Source organism: Haplochromis burtoni, unplaced genomic scaffold, assembly GCF_018398535.1.
Source record: "Haplochromis burtoni strain Fernald_Lab_line unplaced genomic scaffold, NCSU_Asbu1 Contig_5, whole genome shotgun sequence".
Lineage (NCBI taxonomy): Eukaryota > Metazoa > Chordata > Actinopteri > Cichliformes > Cichlidae > Haplochromis > Haplochromis burtoni.
The window spans coordinates 5,200,234-5,224,675 of record NW_024582366.1 but is presented as its reverse complement, the minus strand read 5'-3'; the positions used below and the strand labels follow the sequence as shown (position 1 = coordinate 5,224,675).

Below are 24,442 nucleotides of genomic sequence, written 5' to 3'. Positions count from 1 at the left end.
TTAAGCGCAACAAAACACGGGTGACCCCCCGTGACATTGGAGGGGGGGTATTAAGCATCGTATAAAAGGGAAAGTTAAGGATGGTTAATGTGATTATGCCGATTTGCATGCCCAATTAACCCTGAATTTTTCTGAGGTGGTGTCAACATTTTGTTGACTTTTGACCTCAATGCTCTGCAGGAAAAGAGGCCTTGTGTTTAAAAATATGGAAGTGCTAAGTATTGCCAGTCGGCGTGCAGGGACAGAGCCACAATCTACAGTTGCGCCATATTCCATTACATGGCCTCAGCATTATGCAACTAAATGGATTAGCGACTGGAGTGCACAGCAGTGCTGATAATATTATAGTAGCTGCAACACAATATTCAGTGGATATTGAAGCAAGGAGGGAAAAAAAACCCACAATTTTCCCCACCCATTTAAAAAGCTTGTACTTTTAGTGAATGCCTTGGGATAAAAAGCAGTAGGATTTTTGGGGAGGGGTGGAAGTGTATGTTGGTCTGCCTGTTTTTGGTATTGGAAGGTACCGTTGGGGTATTCGTCATTGAGATAGTGTTCGGCTAATGCCGAGCAAAGCGGCAGATGAAGGAAAAGGCTATCTTTGCACTAGCAGGCTGAAATGGAGCAGCTCACTGTGTCACTCAGCATCATTCACACTCCTAAACCTTCTGATCCCTCTCACACCTCCCTTCCTATAAGCCCCCCAGGTCAGGGCTCGATTCTAGAATACGATTTTTATAGAGGCAGCAGTGAAAAGTGGTCGCCGTGCTAACAACACTGCACAAACAGAGCACTGCAGATTAAGGCTGCGCTAACACCGTGGGTTCCATGTACAGCTAGTGAAAAACAACTAAGTCAACTTAAATTTGAAATGTCCTACTTGATCGAGACCATTCAACGACTCAACAGTATTCCCATTGAGTTGTGAGGTTTTTATTCAAATCATCTCTTGTTGATCGCAGTCGAGCTGAAAGCAAATGTTACTTTTGATTGTCTCTAATGAGGAGTTCAAGGCAATTTTGTCAACATGAGCATTCTGTTGATTGAAAGACCAAAATGGGGGTCTTTGTGATGATTTGTGGGGCTCCTTCGTCTGATCTCTCCATCAAAACCTTTTGTTGTTCCTCTTATGTCACGTTAAACTAATTTCCCAAGCTATCACAATTATTGATGCCTCTGAATGTTTGAGCTATAACTGGCTACGCTCTGCAACTTTTTGTTCCTATTGGTCCGCCTGTCCATCAGCATCATGATTGCAGTGGGAATAATTACAATTTGGTCTGCGGGTGTATAACACAACCCTTTCTGGCAAATAATCAATCAGTCCCGCAAGATAAACTTGGCTATTTTTGAGCTCTGGCCTGGTCCAATCAAGTGCGTATAACATCACCAGTCAGCACATTTTTCTTTGCTTTTTTTTTTTACTGTGTGTAACATTCACGATGTCCTGCTCAAGCTTCCTCATCACTAAAACCCATTGTCCCTCGTTATTTAAGCAAAGATCAAAAAACAAGTTACCTGTACTTTAAATGGCATGTGTGAATGTTTAGAACCAGTGTCCCGTGTGCTGTACTGATACACTTTCTTTCCTTTCTTCCCTTGTGTGGAATGTCTCTCTATGTTTTTGGCGAGCAGGTATGATGAATCATCCTCCTATCCCTATCTCAGAGCTGGCTGAACACACAGAACTTCTCAAGGCCAACGACAACCTCAAACTCTCCCAGGAATATGAGGTGGGTGGGCCAGCGATTCAAACGTGAAAGTTGCCTTACAGTGTTGATTTCTGTCCAGTTGTGTTTTCATTGGGGGGGAAAAAGGACGGTCTCATCCGGTATGCTCTAGTGTCGCGTGCTTCTTCTTTTGAATTCTTTCTTTTCTGCTTGTTTTGCGTATGTGCGTGTTGTAGCTGGTGGTACTTGAGCAATTACAGTGTTTACAACAAGTATCTCATACATTAGCAGCCTCCACATGGCAAAGAAAGACCTCTGCTAATGTGATTTTGGGAAAAGCGCACACTGGCACTCAGGCTTTAACATGGTATGTGTGGGAGTGTGTGTATGTTTGTGTGCAGAGGGGATAACTGAGCTGTCTGAGCTCTGAGACCGCAGCGGTTATAAATGACACCAGAGTTGATTAGAAATCAGGAGCGCTGAATCAGCTCTCGTTTGCATACAAGCAATATCCCCTCCCCACCATCCCTAAATCACTGTGCCTGTCGTCTCGCTGCACACCAGGCTAAGGTGGGAAGCGGGTACACCGTCATCATGCCCGCTGGTGGATGTTGGCGGATAACGACTTCTAATAGCAATCCTGTATTTCTTGGGTATCTATTATTCATAAATCCACATCCGGGCTATATACCAAATGGACAAGCTTGTTCCGTTCTGCAGGGGAAGAGAGAGACGAGAAACGTGACGCCAAAGTTGACGCTTTGCTGCAACTTCAACTTCTATTTACTTGGTTTTGAGAGAGCCTTAAACCACCAGCTCATCTCTGTCTTCTCTCCCTCGGTCCGCCTGCCCCTTTTGCACAACCACCCCCCAGGAAAAATAAATGACCAAATTAAATAGAGAAGTGTAATTTTAATTTTGTTATTTTCTTGATGAATGGCTGCTCGTGCCGGCGCCCCGGCTTGCCAAGCACAGCTCTACAGGGCTTTGACTGATTGGTTTTTAGCCAGGCGGGATGTGCGAGCGGAGGAAAAAATGGAGGGGAAGAGGGCAGAGAGGAGAGAAGGGAGAGAGAGATGAGGTGGAGAAGTTTTGGTTAATGATGAGGATTCAGCGAGGGGAGAGAAAGCGGGAGAGTGGAGATGAAGAGAAGATAATCTCAAGTACAAACGGAAGCGAGGAAGGCAAACCGCGGCTCTGCGTGATGACACTGAAGTGGCAGAGTTTATCTGTCTGCTGTCAGGCGCTCAGGAGGCGTCGTCCTGCCAAGCCTGTCACGTGGACACGAGCTGTCATTCATCTTCAGCCATCATCACGGTAAAAAGGAGGAGAAACGGGGAGAAATTCTAGTTTTACAAGAGAAAATATTTTGCCGATTTTTTTTAAATTTACAAATTTCTTAAATGTCATTTGTGGAAAAAAATATTGAAATGTGAAATACACGGATGTTGTTTGAAGGTTTTTGCACTGAGGGAGAGTTGGGAGGTGTTTTTAAGAGAGAAATGACCCCAATCTTTTTATGCAGACATGAATACTCACACTTAGTCGGTCATAAGATGATCTGAAAGGAAAAATATAGGGAGTAGGAGAGGTGGAGGACTCTTTAATAGTAAACTTCAGAGAGAAGACAGTAGATAAAAAGTGGAAGAGTTTGAAGATGGAGCCGTGCTGATAAGGAAAACGGGGATGTCGAAAAAGGCTAGAGAAGGGGGGGGAAAAGCCAGATGAGGCTAAAACAGAGGGAATCTCTCATTGCTGTAATGATTGCATGCTGATTGCATGTTAAATTAGGTTTCCAATTGGACTCAGTTTCAGCTTCAGTCTCTCTTTCTCTCGCTCTCTCCAGCCCCAACTGCAAATATCATTCAAGCCTCCATCCCCATGCCAACACGGCACCAGACGCCTATGAGCAAACATCGGCTCATAATGGAATACTTAATTATCCTGGCGAGGGAGCGGAATAGTTATCTAGAATTCTCGTATTTTTAAAGAGACGGCTGAATTTGTCTTTCACCCAAGTGTCGAGGCTCATTCCACGAGTCTCCTGTCAAAGGGGGAAGAGCCGTCGCCTTTATCAATATTGTTATTTGTCATTATGCACCCCTGCGCATTAATGATCTTGATAAAGTACCGCGTGCGGCTGCTGTATCAGAACCAGTCGGCGTGCAGATTGTAATGATACCGTGTTCTTCTTTCTCTCAGGGAAATCAACCTTTCTATCTCTCCCTCCCCCGTCTTCCGCTCTTCTTTCTGTGATAGCACGGAGGTTGTATTGTTATTACTCAGCTTCTCTCGTGGCTCCTTTTGATTGCTTCCTTACATGTGCATGTTCTGCCTGTCTCTGCACCCCCGTCAGTCTATTGATCCAGGCCAGCAGTTCACCTGGGAGCACTCCAACCTGGAGGTGAACAAGCCCAAGAATCGTTACGCCAACGTCATCGCCTACGACCACTCACGTGTCATCCTGGCTCCCATAGAGGGTAAGTTTCAGCCTCATGCTCCGCACATCTTCGCCACCTCTGACATGAGCTCGTATCGCTGCTGTTTGATAAGTGCTCACACAGATTCAGCGTAAGTTATCAGTAAAAAAGCAGAATATGTTAAATAATCAGCCGAGTGGAAAGGTGTTTCTTATTGCAGCGTGGATTTAAATGGGATAGATTAGCAATTTAATCCGTCGGGACAAAACTTGACTAGATTATGGAACGGGATTAGGGCCACTGAAAAATATAGAGGGAGATATTTTTTGGGTCAGGACTTTTTTTTCTCGCTTTCAACTCATACGTTTGTAAACATAATTGTTTATCCACCAGTATGCACAGGTGCTTTAATGCAGAAATACAAATACAGTTAATATTTTTCAATGGATTTGCCAAACTCCAGTTGTTTACTGAACAGCAGATTTGGTTTTAATGATTGAAACACATCACATCCTTAGGGGTTAATAAAATATTCTGATTCTGAATTTTAAAGAAGTCCACTGTGCCGGCTCAAGTTTGGGTATAAAAAATGTTGAATTCAGTCATTTTTATCTTTAAACCTGTTCTTTTTTTTTCTACAGATTTCTAAGTATTGTGAAATACTTATCTAATAAACGTGTGAAGCACCATATATGCTTACTGTATAACTTCTATGTAGAAAAGGAAGAAAAGTGAAATGTGCTGATTTTTAAACTCTGGACATTTTTCCAGCTCAGCTTGCTACTGACCAGCTAAGCAGTTTACAGAGGCAAATTGGGGGGTGAGGGAAGGACTCTTTATAGCTCATCTTTAGGCCAAGCGCTTAGATCTCACACTCAAACCGAGTCGGGAGTTAAACCAGTGTTTTCAGTGTCCCATTTGTCTCATCACATCTACGCCCCTGTCTTGACTTCCCTCTAGCTGCCTATAGACACGGTGGTGAGAATCTCAGAGCCAGAAAAATTCTTCCTCTGACTCCTAAATCTCAAGGGACATTGTCAGAGGTAGTCACCCTTCACTGCTGACATTGTTCTGGCTTTGCATCACCAGAAGAGCTGCCGACTCCTTCACAGTAATGCCAAACTCTCTGCTCCAGAGTCCTCTCCTTTTGTGTGAAATAACTGCTCGGGCTAGATTTCGGTATCTTGCAGTAGTCAGTCCAATTTTAGGGTGCAGCAACATGCATAACAAAATTATCCCAGGGAAATAAAATGCCTCGTCCATAAATACATAAATTAATCAAGTCTGAAATTTCTATTTTACACTGCAGTGATTTTGCTATTAGTCGCAGCAGTAGAACAATTCATGCACGCCACCATTCTCTGTTCACTTAGCTATGACTAAAGCCAAGGCAGCCCAGTCAAATTGTGCAACGTGGTATCCGTTTTAATGACATTTGACTTTCTTTTCTCTTCTTTACTTCGATTCTTTGTTCTTTCTTTTCGTCTTTTCACCCTCCCTGCTCTTTCTGCCTCTCGCTCGGTCTCTCCCTTCCTCTGTATATTACATCCTTCCTCTTCTCCCGGGCCGTAGCCCTCACCGAGTCGCCTCTTTTAAACGAGTCCGGTCGAGTTTTTCATTGTTTGTTGCTTGAGCGAAGAGATGTCAGATGTCAAAGAGACATGACTCTCCGACACACAGATGCTGTCACGCCGAAGCCTCTTCTCAAATGGAGAGATTGTAGAAGTTGGTAAATGAAGATGGGTGATGCTCTGCCTTATCACTGCCAGACGCTCGATGTAAGACACTCCAATCACAAGATAATCCTGTTAACATTTAAAGCATTTTGTCCTTTAGTGACTCCTTTTTAAACTCAAGGGCACATTGACTTGTGAGCACATTTACACAATCCTGTGCATTAAAAACATTTCAGATCTTTCTGCACAGCAAAAGACCTCCTTCTAGCTAGATTTAGTAGGACCGGTGTATATCACAGCATGGTGGCAGGCTCAGGGGGACTGAAGCTAAATCTACCTCGTAGCTATGTTGGCTGAGAAGCTGTTTTACTTTCCACTATCTTCCATCATCTTTTTGGTCTGTTGTGGTGGTAAACACGATATCTACGGGAACCTGGAAAGAGCCACAAACGTAGAAAAGAAAAATGATAGAATATTGTGACAGATGTGTTGAATTAATTTAAAAGCGCACAAAAATCTGGTTTGTGATCATTACAGATGGGAGAACTGCAAAAGGCATAATTAGCTGTTAATAAAAACATAGTAAATTGCTAATAGATGCACAATACTGCATGAATTAAGCTTCGTAATGCAAAAAAATAAGAGAACCTCAGTGTAGAAAGCTGCTTACACTTCAGTGGTGTAATAAGTAAATTATTAAAACTCAATAAATATGTATTAGTAACATAATAAATTACAAGTGAGTAAAGGCTTTTATTATCATCAGGTGATAATACCCCTTTCCTGACAAGTTTCTTAGAAGCTGACGTGGTCGACAGCATATTGAAAGACATTGCCACTGTAGTTTGGACAGTTTGGGAAATGTTACGGGAATTCAGCCAAATTCTCCTGACTTGTCTTATTCTGGTCTTCACATTTACACGTACTCCTTCCTTGGCTGGGAACTGTGTCAGTGCGTGTGACAACTGGGATTTACTGAGGCAGATGGCGTGATAATAATTGTGTTAATGAAAAAGTCTGATAAATGAGGTTTGGAAAAAGAATAATAAAGGAAAAGCCATCAAAGGTACACGTTCCATCTTTTAATCTGTTTTTTTTTCCCTCTATCTGCCTACGTGTAGGTATAACAGGCAGCGATTACATCAACGCTAACTACATTGATGGCTACAGGAAGCAGAATGCTTACATTGCCACCCAAGGACCTTTACCAGAGACATTTGGAGACTTCTGGAGGATGGTGTGGGAACAGAGAGCAGCCACTATTGTCATGATGACCCGGCTGGAAGAGAAGTCGCGGGTAGGTCCACTCGGCATATCTGGGCTGCTTTTCTGTACGCTTCTTTTTAAACCCCCAACCTTACAAATCGCTCGAAAATGATGTTTTCTTTTAAATGAGCCTTGGAATCAAATCAGTGCATTACACAACCAAGTACAACAACCAGCTGCTGAAAATGGCACAGCTTTACATTGATTTCCCAGTTGCATAACTGAACTCCATTGGTAGGCAATCAGACTTCATTTTCTTGGGATAGATTGCTTTCAGAGAACTGTAGATATTTGAATGGGGTGGTTAAAGCAACTGGGGAGGCTGATAAAGCAGAGCTAACTCAAAGACACTCTACCTGCGCACATCTGATAAGTTAGGCTGCGTATCCACTGGGAGTACCTTCACAGGCTTAGCTCTGTTTTCTCTCCTTATTTGCAGCAGAAACCACAAGCTGTTGCATGTCCCAGAGAGCATAGCGAGTTGTTGAACTTAGACTGCTTAGTGCAGGAAGCTCAAATGAAATTTTAAGAACGGGAGTGCTAGAGTGCTGTAGAGTATTTGCAGTACCTGCGACCAGTCTCTCCTACAGCCATCTGTTGATTGTAGAATATAGAGAGAAAACGATCCAGAGAGAACAGTGGCTTAGATTCAGGAAGCTCAGCATCCTGTTTTTGTAATGTGTGAAGGAACTGGGTCCTAGCTTAGAAATGACAAATAAGACTACATTAAAGAAAACTTTAAATATTTGGCGGTGGGGGAATAGCGTTCAACGCAGTTTATGATAATCACTGCTGCAAATGAGACTGCACCTGTCATTTATTTGGTACACATTATGGGATATCAGCAGTTGAGACACTGCATCTCTAAGAATAAGAGAGGAGACTAACATTTAAGTACGTGAAGTTGCATAAACTTGCCCAGGCAATATATTTTGCTGCTAAAATGTAACTTTATCCCATTAGCTCTAAAACACCATTATGTTTCATTGCACTTAAAATGGGAGTGGGGTGAGTGTGGTGTTTGGTAGTGGGGTTTTTTTCATGTTTGGAATAGTAATGTAACAGTTGCTCTTTGCATTGTTACATTGTTGCTGATCACGCCCATCCCTTTGTGATCATGGTGCTTTCAGCAGGATAATGCACATAATAATGTCATAAAGCTCAAATCATCTCAACGTGACAGTTCACTGTCCTCAAATGCTCTCCACAGTCACCACTTCACAAATCAATAGATCACCTTTGGGATGCATGAAAGATTCACATGGTGGCTGTGCAGCCATGATGATCTGCATGATGCTGTTATGTCAGTGTGGCCCGCAATCTCTGAGGAATGTTTCCAGCACCTTGTTGAATCCATGCCCTAAGAAATTGGGCCAGTTATACAGGCAGCAGGGTGCCCAACACCATACTAGCATGATGTTCCTATTAAAGTGACCAGTGGGTGCATGTATAATAATCCACTAATGTAATAATAATTCACTTGGAAGTTTAGCTAGAAATCATCCTGCTGCATGATGAATACTTTTAATTAATTTTTTTACATTTTGTTCTCATGCTTCTGTGATTCTTACCATTTTCAGTGCAGGACCTTTTCCTATAAAGGATTTTTTTTTCTCACAGTGGATTGATACTTTTACTTAAGTGAGTCCGCCGTGATAATATTTAGTCCTCTCGAGGAGTCGACTTGTCTAAATGTCAAAAAGCCAACCATGATGTTTCGTGCTGTCGAGTCAAACCTGTGTCAACATCAGGCTCACTCACCCCAGGTGTCTCCACTCATTTTCCCTTTCTCCGTCCTCTTTTGAATTGTTTACCTACCTTCCATCCTGACATGCGCATTCCACTCCTGTCAAACGTGATCAGGGTTAGCGGGTGCTGGAGCTCGAGTGTCAGCTCGACCAGGAAATGGGAGAGAAAACTGGAGAGCAGCGTCTCCCTCACAAGCTGTCACATCTGATCAGATGTCCGCTGGCACATCACACCCCATATTGAATGAATCTTTATTAGGTGGACTGACGTGGTTTGTGTGCTTGTGTGTAGTGCCACAGGACTAGAAAAAATGTTAACAGTCACAACAAATCAAGGGTTTGCTCTAAAAAGTGTTTTGTTTTGTTTTGTTTTGTTTTTTTCCTTAATAAACTTTTAAAAAGTGTCCAGGTTTCCGTATGAAGATTTGAAATTATAGCAGCTGTGATTATGGAAAGTCATCAAGTTCCCGAGATTTCAATTACATTCCTTGTGTTTCACATTACTGTTGAATATGTTTTGTTTTAAGAAAAAGGCAAGGAAGGAAGCAGGCTGGATTTGTGTGAGGTTGGTAAAGTTATGCAGTGAGATTGGAGTCGCTGTGACAGGCACATCTGTTCAGTGTGCATAATGTTGTTTCTCAGATGTGAATTATAGAGAAGCTGCCCCGGTGTTTCTGTCACCACTGCACTGTTTCAGTCCAAAGGAGAGCTTGCTGCGAGAGCACGCCATGATACGAATAAATGTGATTTAAAAAATGTCCTAACCGTGCCTTTTTATGTCCGTGAGGTTTTTCATGCTGTAGCTAATGCCTCTCTTTCTCTCCCAGATTAAGTGTGATCAATACTGGCCAAGTCGAGGTACAGAGACCTACGGTATGACCCAAGTGACCCTTTTGGACACGATAGAATTGGCCACTTTCTGCGTGCGCACTTTCTCTTTGCACAAGGTAAGATGGTTCCTCACATTGTTCGCCTACACACTACTATTTGTACTCCTGTCTTATGTTTGATAAACAGTACTTGTCAATTCAAAAGTGATGTGCAAACATGTCCAAGCAAATGAATTACAGCCATTATCTTAAATGGTTCAAAAAATGAATAGCAGCGTCCTCATAAATGTCTTTTCAGCAAAGAGAGTGATAGTCCAGAGGACACGCCTTGTAGAAATACAAGCACAAGGTCTGCATAAACATTGAAAATATTGGTATAAACCACATGGTATTTTTCTGCTTAAAGCGAAGATATGTACAAATAAAACCCTTTGTTTCTATTGTCCTCCCAGTCCAGCCCTTTTTACCTTGCACAGCTCTCTCGCTCTCCTCAATAGATCATCTGTTTATGTGCATCTGCCAAATTGGAGCACTTAGGTAAAGTGAGCAGAAGAGAAACTCAATATACATAATTGGCAGACTGCTCTCATGCTTCTGTGCACGCACACACAGCCCTGCACAGATATTCAGAGCTATGCTCACTGCAAAGACTGCAATCTCAAAAACGAGGGAAAAAAAAGCGGGGAAAATATTTATTCAAATGAAAAATGATCATAACAGGATAATCTTACTTACCTAGCTTTTAAAAACAAGTAAAAAAAAAAAACATGATCGCATTGAGCAGACTGTTTTGTTTTTATCAAATTTAGCAAGTAATAGCATAGTTGTCTTCAAATAACACTATATGTTTATATGCTAAAAGCAGAAGAGCTACATCAGAAGCTGCGGGACCCGTGCCTTGATACAAAGAAGCAATTTTAAATATCTTTATCGATACAGCTGAAAAGCTACTGGGGAGGTTGACAGAAAAAATGATAGTATTTGAACAAATATCCATTAACCATTATGATCTTGTTATAATAACAAATCCTGACTAAAAATAGATGTGCTTTTACCACAAATCTCCTGCTTAAAGGGGCATGAAGAGTCCATTTAGATATGTGACTCTTCATATGTGATTCAATTATGACAGAGCAATGTAACGGTGTATTAATTTCCCAAATAAGATATTACTCCAGTAATCATCTGCGTTGACTTTAAAAGGCAGAAAGGTTTGTTGTGTACTGTGTTAGTGGCAGGAACACGCGACTGTTTCATTCATATCAATATGTGAAAGGGATGCTTAAAGAAACTGTTTTTATAATCACGTTTTTGTTTTTATAATTTTATAATAGTAAAATGCTCTAAAATAAGAGGGGAGGCATAGTGTGTATTCCCTCTAATTAAGATATTTCATATGACGTATTGCAGTGCACTTTCTCCATGTGAATGAGCACATTCTCAAGACAGATTTTGCACATCCAAGCTTGCATTCATGCTTTTGCACAAATATCGGAAATGCTACATGCATAAATATGATGCCACACACAAACCAGTGTATTATTACCGCACCAGCACACATACATTACATGCACCCTGTTCTCACTCGCAGCCCTATCACAGAACCTGCAAAGACAGGTTCTGTGATAGGAGCTGAACCAGCCACTGGAAGGATTAGACATTTCCAGAATTTTCCTTTTGCCAAGATTACACTAGTGTTAAGTCACTGTTGACTCTTTTTTTTTTTTACCTGAATTGTCAATGGAACAATGGATGCTGAGGCAAACCAGTGACAGTAAAGATAGCAACGTATCAGCAGCCGTGGCGCTTTAAAGCTGGTTGACATTCAGGGCCATTTACATTCTGCCGCTCTCAGCCTCTATCACACCCGCCGGTGCTTTCTTCTTTTTTCTGCTCACCCTCTTCCCTCTTGCTTATACCTGAAGCCATTGCCGGGATTTCTCACTGAGCTGTTTTCACTTTGTTGAATTTGTGTGAAGAATCAGGTGGCAGAGGCACACAGACAAACACACGGCGCATTCACAAAGCAGCTGCTGTGGTACATATCTATATGTATGTGTATCCTACAGTGACGCAGGATTGTGTCCGCTGATAAATTCTTGACAAAAAAAAAAAGACTTTAAAACCAGCAGCCAGGTAGCAGTCGTATTCATCCTGTCTTCCAACTCCAGAAATGGGGAATGTCCAAAAAAAGGAAAACAAGAAGTAGGTCAGTTTGCTTTTAATTACCACACTCATTTATTCATTTATTCAGCAAGGAAAAATTCCCTCTGTCAGGCAAGTAGAAGCACTGCACTGAAATGCAAACAGTGCCTACATTAGAGGATCTTCTGTGAGGAGGGGGAAGCGGACAGGAAGATGCGAGGCTGATCTTTCTCTCAGTCTCTTTCTTCTTGTCCTTCACAAAATTCTTCCTCTGGATCCCAGTTTTGATGCCTCAATAGTGGATTTTATGACAGGAGCTGTCAAACGGGTGTGTAATATGAGTGTTTGCCGCTTGTATCATGTCCCGAGTGTTCTCAGCAACAACAATGAGTACATGAGCACACGCACATCAGTGCTGATCAGCATGAAAATGATATCTACTACAACAACAAGTTCAAACTGTGTAAAATCATGATCAAAAGAAAGAAAAAGATTTCCCAAAAACTGCAAAGCCCATTTTGTAATTGAGAGCGGATTTAAACAGCTGTAAAATGTTTAAATATACGCTTATTTTATTTAATGTGATGCCAGCGACACATTTCAAAACAAAATCGTGACAGGGGCGTGTTTACCACTGGTTTGCATCACCTCTTTCTTTTTTTAACAACACTGAGCTCTCAAAACTGCAGCTCAGCCCCCAAACACAAACATGTTTTCCCATTCTTGCTTGAGAGGATGGGTTTTGAGCCTCTCAAAATGTTCTGCAATAATAAGATGTTCACAGCATGCCGCATGCGGCTCATCCACATCGAAAGGAGCGAGTTCAGGTGGTTCTGGCATCTGACAAGGATGCCTCCTGGGTGAGGTGTTTTGCCCCACCGGGAGGAGGCCACGGGGCAGACCCAGGACACGCTGGAGAGATTATATCTCTCGGCTGGCCTGGGAGCACCTTGGTGGATAAGCTGGAGGAGGTGGCTGGGGAGAGGGAGGTCTTGGCTTCTCTGCTTAGGTTGCTGCCCGGATAAGCAGAAGAAGATGGATGGATGGACGGACTGCATTTCCTGTGTCCGTAATGTCCATGCGCTTTAATGAACACCCAAACCCCTTTAAAGGACATCAGTGATAAGTGATCAGAATTTCTAAGTTTATACTGTAGCTGGTTTTCAGCTTTGTCCCTTTTTAATGTATTTTGTACTGGAGACTATGAAAGCGGCACATTCTTTGCAGTATTATACTGCAATTACACTGACACTTAGTCTTGAGTTACTGAGTTATTCTTAAACTGCTAAAAAACCTACTCACAAACTCCAGTGGATGCTTCTATTAAACCCAGTTATATTTATGACCATTTTCAGGACCCTTGTTTCAACCTTTTTTGAATTTTTTCCACTTTCAGTCTTTGATATTTTGTCTCTGTGTTGTACAACTAAACTAAACTGGCATAGTACAGAAAAGTAGACAGAGGAAAAACAGATGCCAAGCCTCGGTCTGGTTTAAATGCCTAGGAATAAAAATGAGTTTTCAAGCGGCTCTTGAAGATGTCGAGTGTTGCTGAGGTGCTCATTTCAAGGGCCCGGGCTGTTTCAAAGTTCAGGGGCATCTACAGAGAAGGCCAGGTCTCCTCTATGCTTTAATCTGCTTCACAGTAAGACCAGAAGCATCTGGTCAGCTGATCTCAATGATCATTTCAGAGAATGTGTAGTTAAAACATCCAAAAACAGGGGAAATACGAGCTCGCTTGCAGGTGCCTGTCAGGACTTGAGCTGCTGCATTTTGGTTGCAGAGGAGAACGCAGCGCCTGGCTGATTCTCAAATAAAAACTACTCCAAAAAGCAAGCCTGGGTGAAATGAAGGTATGAACTAGTCCGTCTAGGCTCTCAGTCATCCAGGTCATGGTAGTCGTAGGAGCTTGAAAAATCTTTTAGAACTAAAGAAACCTCTTGTATGAAAGGTGAAACATCCTCACACACTTGAACAAGTCCAGTGCCTTCTTTTTCAAGCATGGTTTGCCTTCTTAGCAAAAGAGAGAGAGGGCTTAGCCTTTTGCCTCGGGTAGAAGAAACTAACTGTAGCAACAGCATTTATCTGTTTATCAAATGTGTGATCCGCCCCGTGTTTTGGAGAGCCAAGACGAGTGAGGTTCAAGAGGTCCACTTCTTTGCTTCATCCACAATTTTAACTCGGTGAGACAGTCCAGCAAGGACAGGGTTTAAATGATTTCCAAATCAATACAATTTACACAGTCCCCCAGCTTTTCTATTAGATTTACTGTTGAAGCCATTGATGAGCTGCATGTGTTGAAAGCATTTCATCATAGATGATTTTAACCTAAACTATAGTGCATTTTACTCATCAAGGCTACAAAGTGCAACTTTTTATTTGACCTGAAATCCCATCTTTGTGGTAAGCAGGTGTATCCACTAAATACGTCAGTATGTCAGCTTTCTGAATGTTTTGTGGTCTCACTGTACAACATCTCTCTGTAACAGCCAAGTTGCACAAAGCAGCACTGTTATCAAGACACCATTTGGGTTTATAGACCAACAATAAAGCTACTGAATGACCCAGTGCAAACACAGTGCAACCAGCCTCTCTGTGTGTTATGCAGAATGGTTCGAGTGAGAAGCGGGAGGTTCGTCAGTTCCAGTTCACCGCCTGGCCTGACCACGGCGTACCAGAGTACCCAACCCCATTCCTGGCCTTCCTCCGTAGGGTGAAGACTTGCAATCCGCCTGACGCTGGACCAATCATTGCTCACTGCAGGTCGGTTTGTAATTTGATTCACTTTTGTGCTTCAAAGGAACCGAGGAGTGGTTCTTGCACCAGCCGGTCTCCCAAAAATGAAGTCAAGCCCAGCATATGGAAAATCCCAGCTTCAGTAATGCAGTTGTTATTAGGTCATTGTGTGTCCGTGAGCCAACAGAATGGCAGGCTTTACCTGCGTACTTGCTATTATAGGTTACGTAAAACACTTTACACCACCGCATACTCTCTTTCCCAAATGACCTCTGTCTCTTCTATTTTCAATTGGTCACAGCAGCCTTCTCTTTAATTTGTGCTTTATTTCCCTGCTGCCATTCTCTCCACCTTTTTCTTTTCTTCTCTTTCTGTCAAAAAGCCTCAAAAGTAATCCCTTCCCATCTCCTTTGCGTCTCCCATTTCACTCCTTAGCTCTTCCTCCTTTTACGTGTGCTATTTCTCAGATGGCTTATTCAAATTGAAACCTTCCTTTTTGTCAAGATAAGAAGACTTCAGTGAGTCCAAAGCACTACACAATAAAATTGAAATTTGACGGCTTGCTTCGCCCAGTCTCCATCACTGTCCTCCTGTTGTTCTATTTGTCATTTTCCTTTATTGTTTATTTATTTCCTCTCTTAGCTTTCATAACATCTCTCTCTTTGCGTCTTCCTATTCAATTATGCAAAGTGTGACTTCACAACAGAGCTTACAGGACTTGCTGTATATAAAACATTATAATGGCACAGTGAATTACGCTGAAAATATTCAATGCCAAAACACAAAGTAATTTTGTATCTTTTTTATTTTTATTTTACTCCAGTGCGGGCGTAGGCCGGACGGGCTGCTTCATCGTCATCGACGCCATGCTGGAGCGGATCAAGCACGAGAAGACGGTCGACATTTACGGCCATGTGACACTTATGCGATCGCAGCGGAATTACATGGTGCAGACCGAAGACCAGTACAGCTTCATTCATGACGCACTGCTGGAGGCGGTGGCCTGCGGAAACACTGAGGTGGCTGCCCGGAGCCTGTATTCTTACATCCAGAAGCTTGCACAGGTGGAGAGCGGTGAGCACGTCACTGGCATGGAGCTGGAGTTCAAGGTATAGGAAATAAACCTATAAAACCTTAATAACCTTCTGACCATTTTAAGTGCACTATGCACTGGAATTAGAGGGTTTTACACCTTGCTTTGTTGTTGTTGTTTCTTTATTAATGAGCCCTAACTACATATACCGATCAACTTTAACTTCTGCTGGGGTCAGACATGCAAATTATCAGGGAGCCTGCTTGGAGTTTTTCCTCAGAGTCACCTGCCAAGACAGTGGGAAATAACGAGCAGCCACAGATCAATGTCTACATTAACTTTCCTCTCTGTAGTCCTTATCATAACTAAATAATGAAGACGGCACCGGTATGTTTTTCTGACACCTTGTTTTAAGCCACTGTAAGCCTTTTAAATAAGCCTAGCTGCCAGCTTTATCTTCCCAGCAGTTATTCTGGATGCAAATCCAATTTCATTGCTTTTCATATTTTTCTTCATCATTATTTGCAGTGTGCTTAATTTTTGGTTTCAGTCATTGCTCTTTGCTTTGTGATAATGCGTTTCTTTGTATTTTGATTTGGGGTTTTTTTGTTTTGTTTTGGTGTTTTTTCAGTGGTTCTTAACTATCAGCATATGTGTTTCTGACAAGAAGCTGTGAAACTAAATTAGGAGACTAGGAAAGAGACAAATTGGATGGTTGCTGTCACTGCCTGGGTGGGTGGGGGGACTGAAAGAATAACATTTTAGTTGAGTGAAGATGCAGTTTATACAGTGTAGCATCACTGTAGAAGGTATATTTAAACTGCCTTATTTGAATGGCAGCTATTTGTCAGTTTTTTACGGATGCTATCCAAGTAACAGGTGACTAAAAAACAAATTTCCTTTACTTTCTTGTGCTTCACTTCACACAATGCTATTGAGGTGTAGTATTTTTTTTTTCCAGAGCTAGAAAAGAGAAATAAGAAGCCCTTTGCTGTTGGGCCGCATTGTTCATTTTTGAGGATTTTGCAATAATATGCTTAGGCTAAGAAATTGGGTTTAATCTAGCAGGGGCAAGACAAAGGATTTTTTTGGCTCAGAGCAGCACGGATTTTCGTTTTTAAGAAAGAAAAAATTAATGAAAAAGCAGTAGGTGAGAAAGACAGCAAAGCATAGTGTTTACGTACAGAGGGGTGACTTATTAAAGGAAAAACATAAACCCTTGAATCCTGCGATGGGGAGACTGGGTGACTGCTACAGCGGGGGGATATTAGCTGGCATCGTGTACTTTTTCCTTTATACAGCCGTTGCAATTCGTCACAGCCACCGGACATCAATCTAGCTGACCATCTATGAGACATCGTGGCATATTAGAAAGTGCTCTCCATCACCACCATCAAACATCACATGTCTTTTGGAAGAATGCTACTTGTAGAGTCACTGCCAGTTAATTGAGTTGGGGGGCTTATCCTATAATTTGTCACCCGTCCATAAAGTAAAGTCACCTCAACTTTGGCACACCAGTTAGCATCTGCTGACCTTGGATTACGCACGCAGATTCTTGAATCATTCGTCATCGCTTTTCATCAACGCAGCCTCCCTACCAAGAAACAACAACAGTGCCAGTGCGATTAGTCTTTTTTTGGGGGGTGTCTTTTCACTGGTGCACAACAGTGACGGAAACTCCACTGCCATCTGTATCGGGAAATAATGCTGAGCTGGCATCAGGAGTCGAACGGGGATTAATAACATCCACCCTGCTGTCAGTACAGAGGGGGTAGGCGTGTGAGAAAAGGGGTGGTTGAGCTAAGTAATTAATACTTGATGATGACAAATGGAGGTGGAAGGCGAGGCAAGCGGAGGGAGGAACGTTTGGCTAATGAACAAAGGGACGAGTGTATACTAAGTTGGCAGTAAGGAAGTGATTTGACAGAATACTGCACTATAGGCGAGAGTGGGAGGGCACTGTCATTCTCAGGTAGGATACATAGTCACGCAGAGTTAAGCCATAACTGTTGGGAATCCCTGAAGATAATTTTGTCATGAAGTAGTCAGACAAAAATGCTTTCTTGCTCACAGTATGTGCATTTTTATGGAGATTTATGCACATAGCATGCTTGTAGAACGTATTTTGCAACAGTATGTGGATTACAACATACACACACAACAAAATGCTACTGAGCTGCTGGGATAAATTTCAATTTAAATAGAAGCAAGTATGAGTTGGGATTCAGCTGTTTAAATTGGGATCCAAGTCCAAACAAAAATACAAAAATCTTCTCGAGTTATATAGAAACAGTTATATACATATACAAAACTCTCACAAGGCTTTGCATGGCAATGCATAATTAATAATTAAAGAAGTACACAATTGGAAAGATAGTATTTACTAGAAATAAACCGAAAACCTATGATCTAATAGATAGTAAATGTACTAAAAAGAATAAATATGTGTAAATCTGTAGTGATATTCAGAATACTTTACTATAGATTTATTGAAATGCCAGATGGTATTTAATATTCTCAGACCCTTGTATTTTCTATTACAGGGTTCTGACTTCCCACTTAGATTTGGTTATGTCCAGGGAAGCCTACTGGGGATGGTCCTACTGCGTTTTTGGTCACAGTGCTTCTTTAAGCTCTAGTTTCTGATACATAACCAAATATATGTTTCGGTGCAACATGCCAAATGGAATGAAAACTGACCAGATATGCTGTACTATAAATGGGAAGGAGCTAGTATGAGGTGAAGAGATTGAGGCTGCCAGGTCTGGCGCAGTTCCCTTCACCCTCTGTGGTGTAGCTGAGGGCCTCTTTAGCACTGCCAGGCCACCTTAAGCCTTTCCAGGTGCCTCTGTGAAACACAGATCAAAAGCAAGACAGTAGCAAGGGATAAAGGCATGGGAGGAGGAGGAGGCAAACACTGGATGGACTCCAAGAAGCCACTGATAGAGAGCTGCTGGTGCTATACGAGGGGGGAAAGAGAAAGAGAGACCGAGAATACTCTAATTGGAAGAGAAAATGGAAAGTTAGACCTGGTTTGCGCACACATAAAAGCATGAACACACTGACTTTTTGTATTTTGACAAGTATTGGGAGCTGGAAAATCTAGAAAATATATTCACATCCCGCCTTCTTTTTCACCGGGGTCAGTTGCAGCTCATCTCTTGTCTCGTTCTCATTTCTTGTGATGCTGCTGGTGTTTTCAGCGCGCCGTGCGTTCTGTCTGAAAGGGGTCCTAAACCATCTGACAAGGGTATCTTCTATTTGCTTGCTAATGAGCAAGAACACACACACACATATTCTTTATTGAGACGTCGAAGCCAAAAGGAGGAGATCATAGGACTTGCTGACCCACAAACTCGCGCTGAGATCCTTATGACGGTGATGATGTAGCAGTACGGCATTTTCATTTTGATCATTATGCAGCGTGCGTGTGTGTTTGTCTTTCTGAGCATCCCTATGTGAGTCTATGTTTTATGCACACTGCCATTATCAAAGCTGCGACTGACCCACTTTTAGGCAAGTTTTCTGTTTCATACAGGCTTGATCCAGAGGCTTGTTAGTCTGGGTGTGTAACGTATTTTCCGTCATTTTATCTGACCCTCCAGGACCTCACAAGTTGCAAACGGGAATAAAGTTTTGAATTGCTTTCTGATAAATATATTCCTGATAAACAATGTCCTTTGAAGCTGTGGCATCGTGGGTGACAGATCAGATTAGATTAGGTCTTCTTTATTACTTTCTAGCTATCTTGCACCTGTCTTCTTCATCCTCTCCTGCTCTTCCTTTTTCTTTTACTTCTTTCCTCTGCAGTGCTATCTTCTCACATTTCTCTGCTTTTAATCTTTATTCTCCTCCTCTGCATCATTCATTGCAGTCTTACTAAATGTCTCTTTTTTTTTTAACACTATACTATATTTTTACCTTAGTCTGTACTGTTATAGTTATTGCTTATCTTCTGGTATGTTAAACTATCCCTTTGTCTTCCCCCAACAGCGTTTGGCCAACTCCAAAGCCCACACGTCGCGCTTCATCAGTGCCAACCTTCCCTGCAACAAGTTCAAAAATCGGCTGGTTAACATCATGCCCTACGAGACCACTCGTGTTTGCCTGCAGCCAATCAGAGGCCTGGAAGGATCTGACTACATCAATGCCAGCTTTATTGATGGATACAGGTAGGAAGAGTTGAGATGGCAGAAAAGCACGCCAGCATGAGTGAAGTAACTGCTTATTTATTCATGTGTTTATTTCTACTGCAAAGAAACATCTTGATTGATCAGAGACATATATTACATGGAATAAAGAAAATGAGAGAAATATTCATTCTATTTTTGTATTTTTTCCTCATAGCAGTCATGTAATCGTGTGTATTATTATGTAAAAGCAATCATCAAGTTTACTTATCGTCCACAAGTTTGTGTCGTACGGTTGATTTTGTTTTTCCCCCTCTGAATTTGCATCAGTGGTGTTTACAGTTAATTACTCAAGTAAACATGGTGTGACTTTACTGTTTAAACAGGCAACAGAAAGCCTACATTGCCACGCAGGGCCCTCTGGCGGAGACTACAGAAGACTTCTGGAGAATGCTCTGGGAGAACAACTCCACTATTGTAGTCATGTTGACCAAACTTAGAGAGATGGGACGGGTACGACGCTGATTTATGTTATTTATCTGTCTCTTTTTGCTTAAAAATTAAAATAATTTAAATCAAAATGTAAAACGCCATAAAAAATTCCACTAAAAGTCATCACTATTTTTTTTCAAACAGGAAAAATGTCACCAGTACTGGCCTGCAGAGCGCTCTGCCAGGTATCAGTACTTTGTGGTAGATCCCATGGCAGAGTATAACATGCCTCAGTACATCCTCCGAGAGTTCAAGGTCACAGACGCCAGGGTAAGAGGGGGTCCTTTGGCGGTTTGGGAGGGTTAAATAGGGCACAAGATGTGAAATTTTCCAATGAATGCAAAATATATAAATACAATACATTACACCCTTGAAAAGCCTACATAAACACAGAGCCTGTACATGTTTCCACACTGTAGCCTACATGTTGTATTTTTTCTGTTCAGCGGCTTTTGTTGTTGACGCTGGGGTGTAAATCTGAAATCTGCCCATCACACCTTAAAAGAAAACTTTGTACTAAATTGCTGTCAGCACTCAATAGATATTCAGCTGCAGTTTCTTTGTATCAAAGCGCAAGAGGGACTTTTTCCAGTCTTCTTCTTTATGCTTTTGTTCATCAGAAGTTGTGTGCCAATGACGCATTTTTAGCCTCCTCAAAAGACTAAAAGTACAAGAGTGTAAAAAAAAGATGTTATAATTTGGACAGATGCGCCATCAACAACTCACTGAGGTGTTGGAAATGTCGAAGATTAAGCAAGTTGAGTAAAACTAGGCCACGTAAACAGAAAAACATCGCAGTCTCGCCATATTTATCCCAAAAACCTTCCTTAAAAGAGTTTTTTTCTGTTTCTATTGTGAGATAGATTTCCATACAGTGTTTCACTACTGAACTGACTTTTCTCACCCTGAACTGTTAAGAAGCTACTCTGCTCTTTTGTAGTTATCTCTTTACCTCCGATAACATTTCTTTTTTGGTCAAATTAGGTCAGACAGTTCAAAGGAGCAACAGTAGAAATCTAGCAGAGAGATGAAAATCTCCTGTCTCGGCTGATATACCCACTGATTTCCCAGGCATCATCCTGTTGGTATTAAAGCAATTAAGGCAACTCAAAGACTCGCGCACACATGCACTCATGAAAAGGCTCATGCCGATCTCCTTTCCTCTGTATATTTCTATTAGTTCACGCGCACAAGTTCAGATATCATCTTCCAAAGGCTCTGATAGATTAAACACACTAGCCGGGCCTGCTTTTTCTAATTCTTCATCCCATATTTAGTGAGTGGAACAAAACTGTAGAGGTTATCGCTGTGAGTGTGACGATGTTCGTGCACAGTTTCGGTAAGATTGACCCAGTCGTTTCGGAGTAGCTTGGATACACACAGATACATATGCATACATGCGCTACCATCGTTTTAGTAAGAAGATATGAATGCATATAAAGTATGAGATTGCTCTAACGTGCATGCAAACACGATGCCCCGAGGTCTGGTCAGTGCTGCTTTTCTTTTCGAGGATTGTCAAAGGGGACTCAATCATCAAAGCAAACAGTGTTAGCAAACAGGCAGTCAAAGCTTATCACACAGTTAAGAAAACAAAGCGGAGAGATGGTGCAGGTGATAGTCCGGTCTGTGCTTTCAGGCTGCGCGTGTGCGTGTGCGTGTGCGTCGATCTTGCAGGTTTCGACCCCATATTGCTGATTGTGTATGCACTTAAAAGTGTCTGTGACCTGGGCTTACCCTGCTATTGCACAGATCACATGTACATGTTTGTCTGTTTTGTATATGTATGACTGTGTGTGTGTGTGTGTGTGTGTGTGTGTGCACACAGCTGTGTGTGTTTCTCTCGCATGCCTCTGCGCAGTAATAGCATAGACTCCACGCCTCAACACTCACATCTAGCGAGCCAGTCACGTATTTAATCACACAATTTGACACGGCGCGTGGGCCCTCAGGTTGTGTGTTAAATTTTGCTCCCCCCCCCACCACACCCCCCCTTCTTTCTTTCGCGTGCTTAGTTTATTGTGTTGTTGTCTTTGCCCCTCTTTCATTTTTAATCCCCCTGCTGAGGCTAAATGTTTTTGAGATGGAAAAACAAAGGCAACACAAGAAAGAAAACATGCAATGCGTCATAAAACAGGGAAAGAGACATGAGGTGTTTTACAAAGAGAGCTGGTATACGGGGCCTAACTTATTAGATTCTAAATCACTGTATTTGTCAAGCACAATAAATGTACAAGAGTACCCCTTGGCAGCAGCGATGCAGACTCACATCAGCAGCACGTATAGTCCCATGTGACAATAGGCAGATTATTTAAATCCTTTGACATATAGTAACAACGTAAAGTATATATGTTCAGCATAGAGTCACCGTCTGAACGGGGGGATGGTTAGCTCTTGGCAAAAATCAGAATAAATCAGTAAGAATGTAAGACAGCTCCCATCCATGATGGTTAGAGACCCTCAGGTACTTGTTTACTTCAACACATTTGACATTTACCATGAATTCTGCTCAGTATGATTTTTGTCATTTATGACATGAAGCATGTTGCATGTCTTCATTGCATCTTGTTCTTTACATACACCATGCTGCAGTTTCTTCAACAATATTGGGGAAAATTATAATTTATTATACTACCTGTGATTTTCAAAAATAAACAACACACAGATATTTTTGTAATCTTTCAATAATGTCTTTAAAAGTAAAAATGCTATTCTCATAAAAAAAAAATATATATATATATATATATAAACCGAATTAGCATTTTTATACCCCAAATTTGAGTGGACTTTGCTGAGACATCAGAAATTAATCAGGCATTTTTCTGCAAGTAAATAATTTGCCATCTTTATCAAAAAATAATAATGTTTTTTATTATTTTTCAGCTTTTTTTTTTAATCAGTAAATTTAAAATTGGTGGATAACAATGATAATTAGATTTTAGCATAAAAAAAACAATGATTACTGGTGGATTAACCATTACAGAAACATACAAATGATTTTGTAATTACCAATAAGGTTAATTTAGGGCAGCTGTGGTATAAAGCTTACACTGGGTGGTGACCTAATAAACTGGTTAAACACTGTACATGTGCACTGACTGTTAGCTTGAAGCTAACTACTGACTGACACTTTTAATTTACTCAGATGAAGATGTTATTGCAATGTTATTCTTTTCCCCAATAACATAATTGAGAATTTGTCTCTTTTAACATTTGTAACAAACTTCAAATGTCAAATTTACTCCAAACAAATTTTAGAATCAAGTATCGTTAGCAGCTAATAGCAGGATTTTCAAAAACAATAAATTGTTTACTTGCCAACTGAGTACTCAACCAGTTGTGCTTCCGCCATGTGTGTGAAAAAATCTATAGAGAATGTGCGAGAATGACACTTCATATCCAAGCTGAGGTCTGTTGTGCTGAGAAGTGAGAAACAACTGGAGAAATGAACACCTGGTTGTCTTAATTACTGGTGGCATCAAGCGGAGAGCTTGTCTCTGCGAAAATGCTCGTCTGCTCGCCGGCTTTCTCGAGCAATGTGCTGTCTCTGAGACAACATCAAAAGAAGTTTCTTTACAAGGACACGAGTATCGACTGTGCATTCTCAGAGTGGATAATCAGCTCTCTCATAATAAAGCAGATCCTGTCCGTTCTCCTCCTGCGATGCCACTTCATTGGATAAAAAAACTATTCAAATGCGCTTGTTTGCACTGCAGTTGAAGCAAATGTAGTTGCCTCACCATTACAACAAGGTTGTAAGAATCAATAAAAGATTAAGTTGTCAAGGTTGACATTTTTCGAACATGCACGTCATTGTGTCAGGGTTTTTGTTTCCAATTTTCATCCTCCAATCCCGCCTTCTTGTCCATAAGTCCTTCTTACTTCTTACATCCCTCCTTCTCCGTGCTCATCCATCACGTTGCTCTATTGATCGCATCTCAGGATTATCTTATTCAACTTGGTGTCTAGGAGAAGACGCTTGTCATGGCAGATGCACTATTGATTAGCTATAACTAGGACCTACTTGTGACACACACACGCGACTGCGCGCTGTGAACACAATAGGGAAGAAAATGGAAACAGTTGGGTTTGAGTAAGAGAGGACACACTGTCCCTCTGTTGTGAGCAGTATGTGTGTCACTGTATCAGCAGGTTTAGTCTTATACAGAAAAAAAGTGCATATTTAATTAGTACGAAGGCGTTTTTTGCTTTCAGTTTGTCCTCTGTGTGGATGTACATAACTTTGTCCTTTTTTCTCAAGAATGCAATATCTCAGAAATGCCTTAAGGGATT

The 24,442-nt window shown here is 41.5% G+C and overlaps 1 protein-coding gene across 16 annotated transcripts in view; it reads left to right on the top strand.

Moving 5' to 3' along the window:
* The window catches only part of ptprsa (protein tyrosine phosphatase receptor type Sa), a 232,428-nt gene that overhangs the window by 199,621 nt on the left and 8,365 nt on the right, over positions 1-24,442 (top strand). For all 16 annotated transcript variants that reach the window (XM_042222769.1, XM_005920890.2, XM_042222779.1 and 13 more), the window contains 9 exons: positions 1,636-1,733; positions 4,027-4,150; positions 6,888-7,063; positions 9,608-9,727; positions 14,364-14,518; positions 15,315-15,600; positions 19,521-19,699; positions 20,044-20,170; positions 20,294-20,419. In XM_042222769.1, the coding sequence (XP_042078703.1) occupies positions 1,636-1,733; positions 4,027-4,150; positions 6,888-7,063; positions 9,608-9,727; positions 14,364-14,518; positions 15,315-15,600; positions 19,521-19,699; positions 20,044-20,170; positions 20,294-20,419 (1,391 nt within the window). The remainder of the gene's footprint in view (positions 1-1,635; positions 1,734-4,026; positions 4,151-6,887; positions 7,064-9,607; positions 9,728-14,363; positions 14,519-15,314; positions 15,601-19,520; positions 19,700-20,043; positions 20,171-20,293; positions 20,420-24,442) is intronic.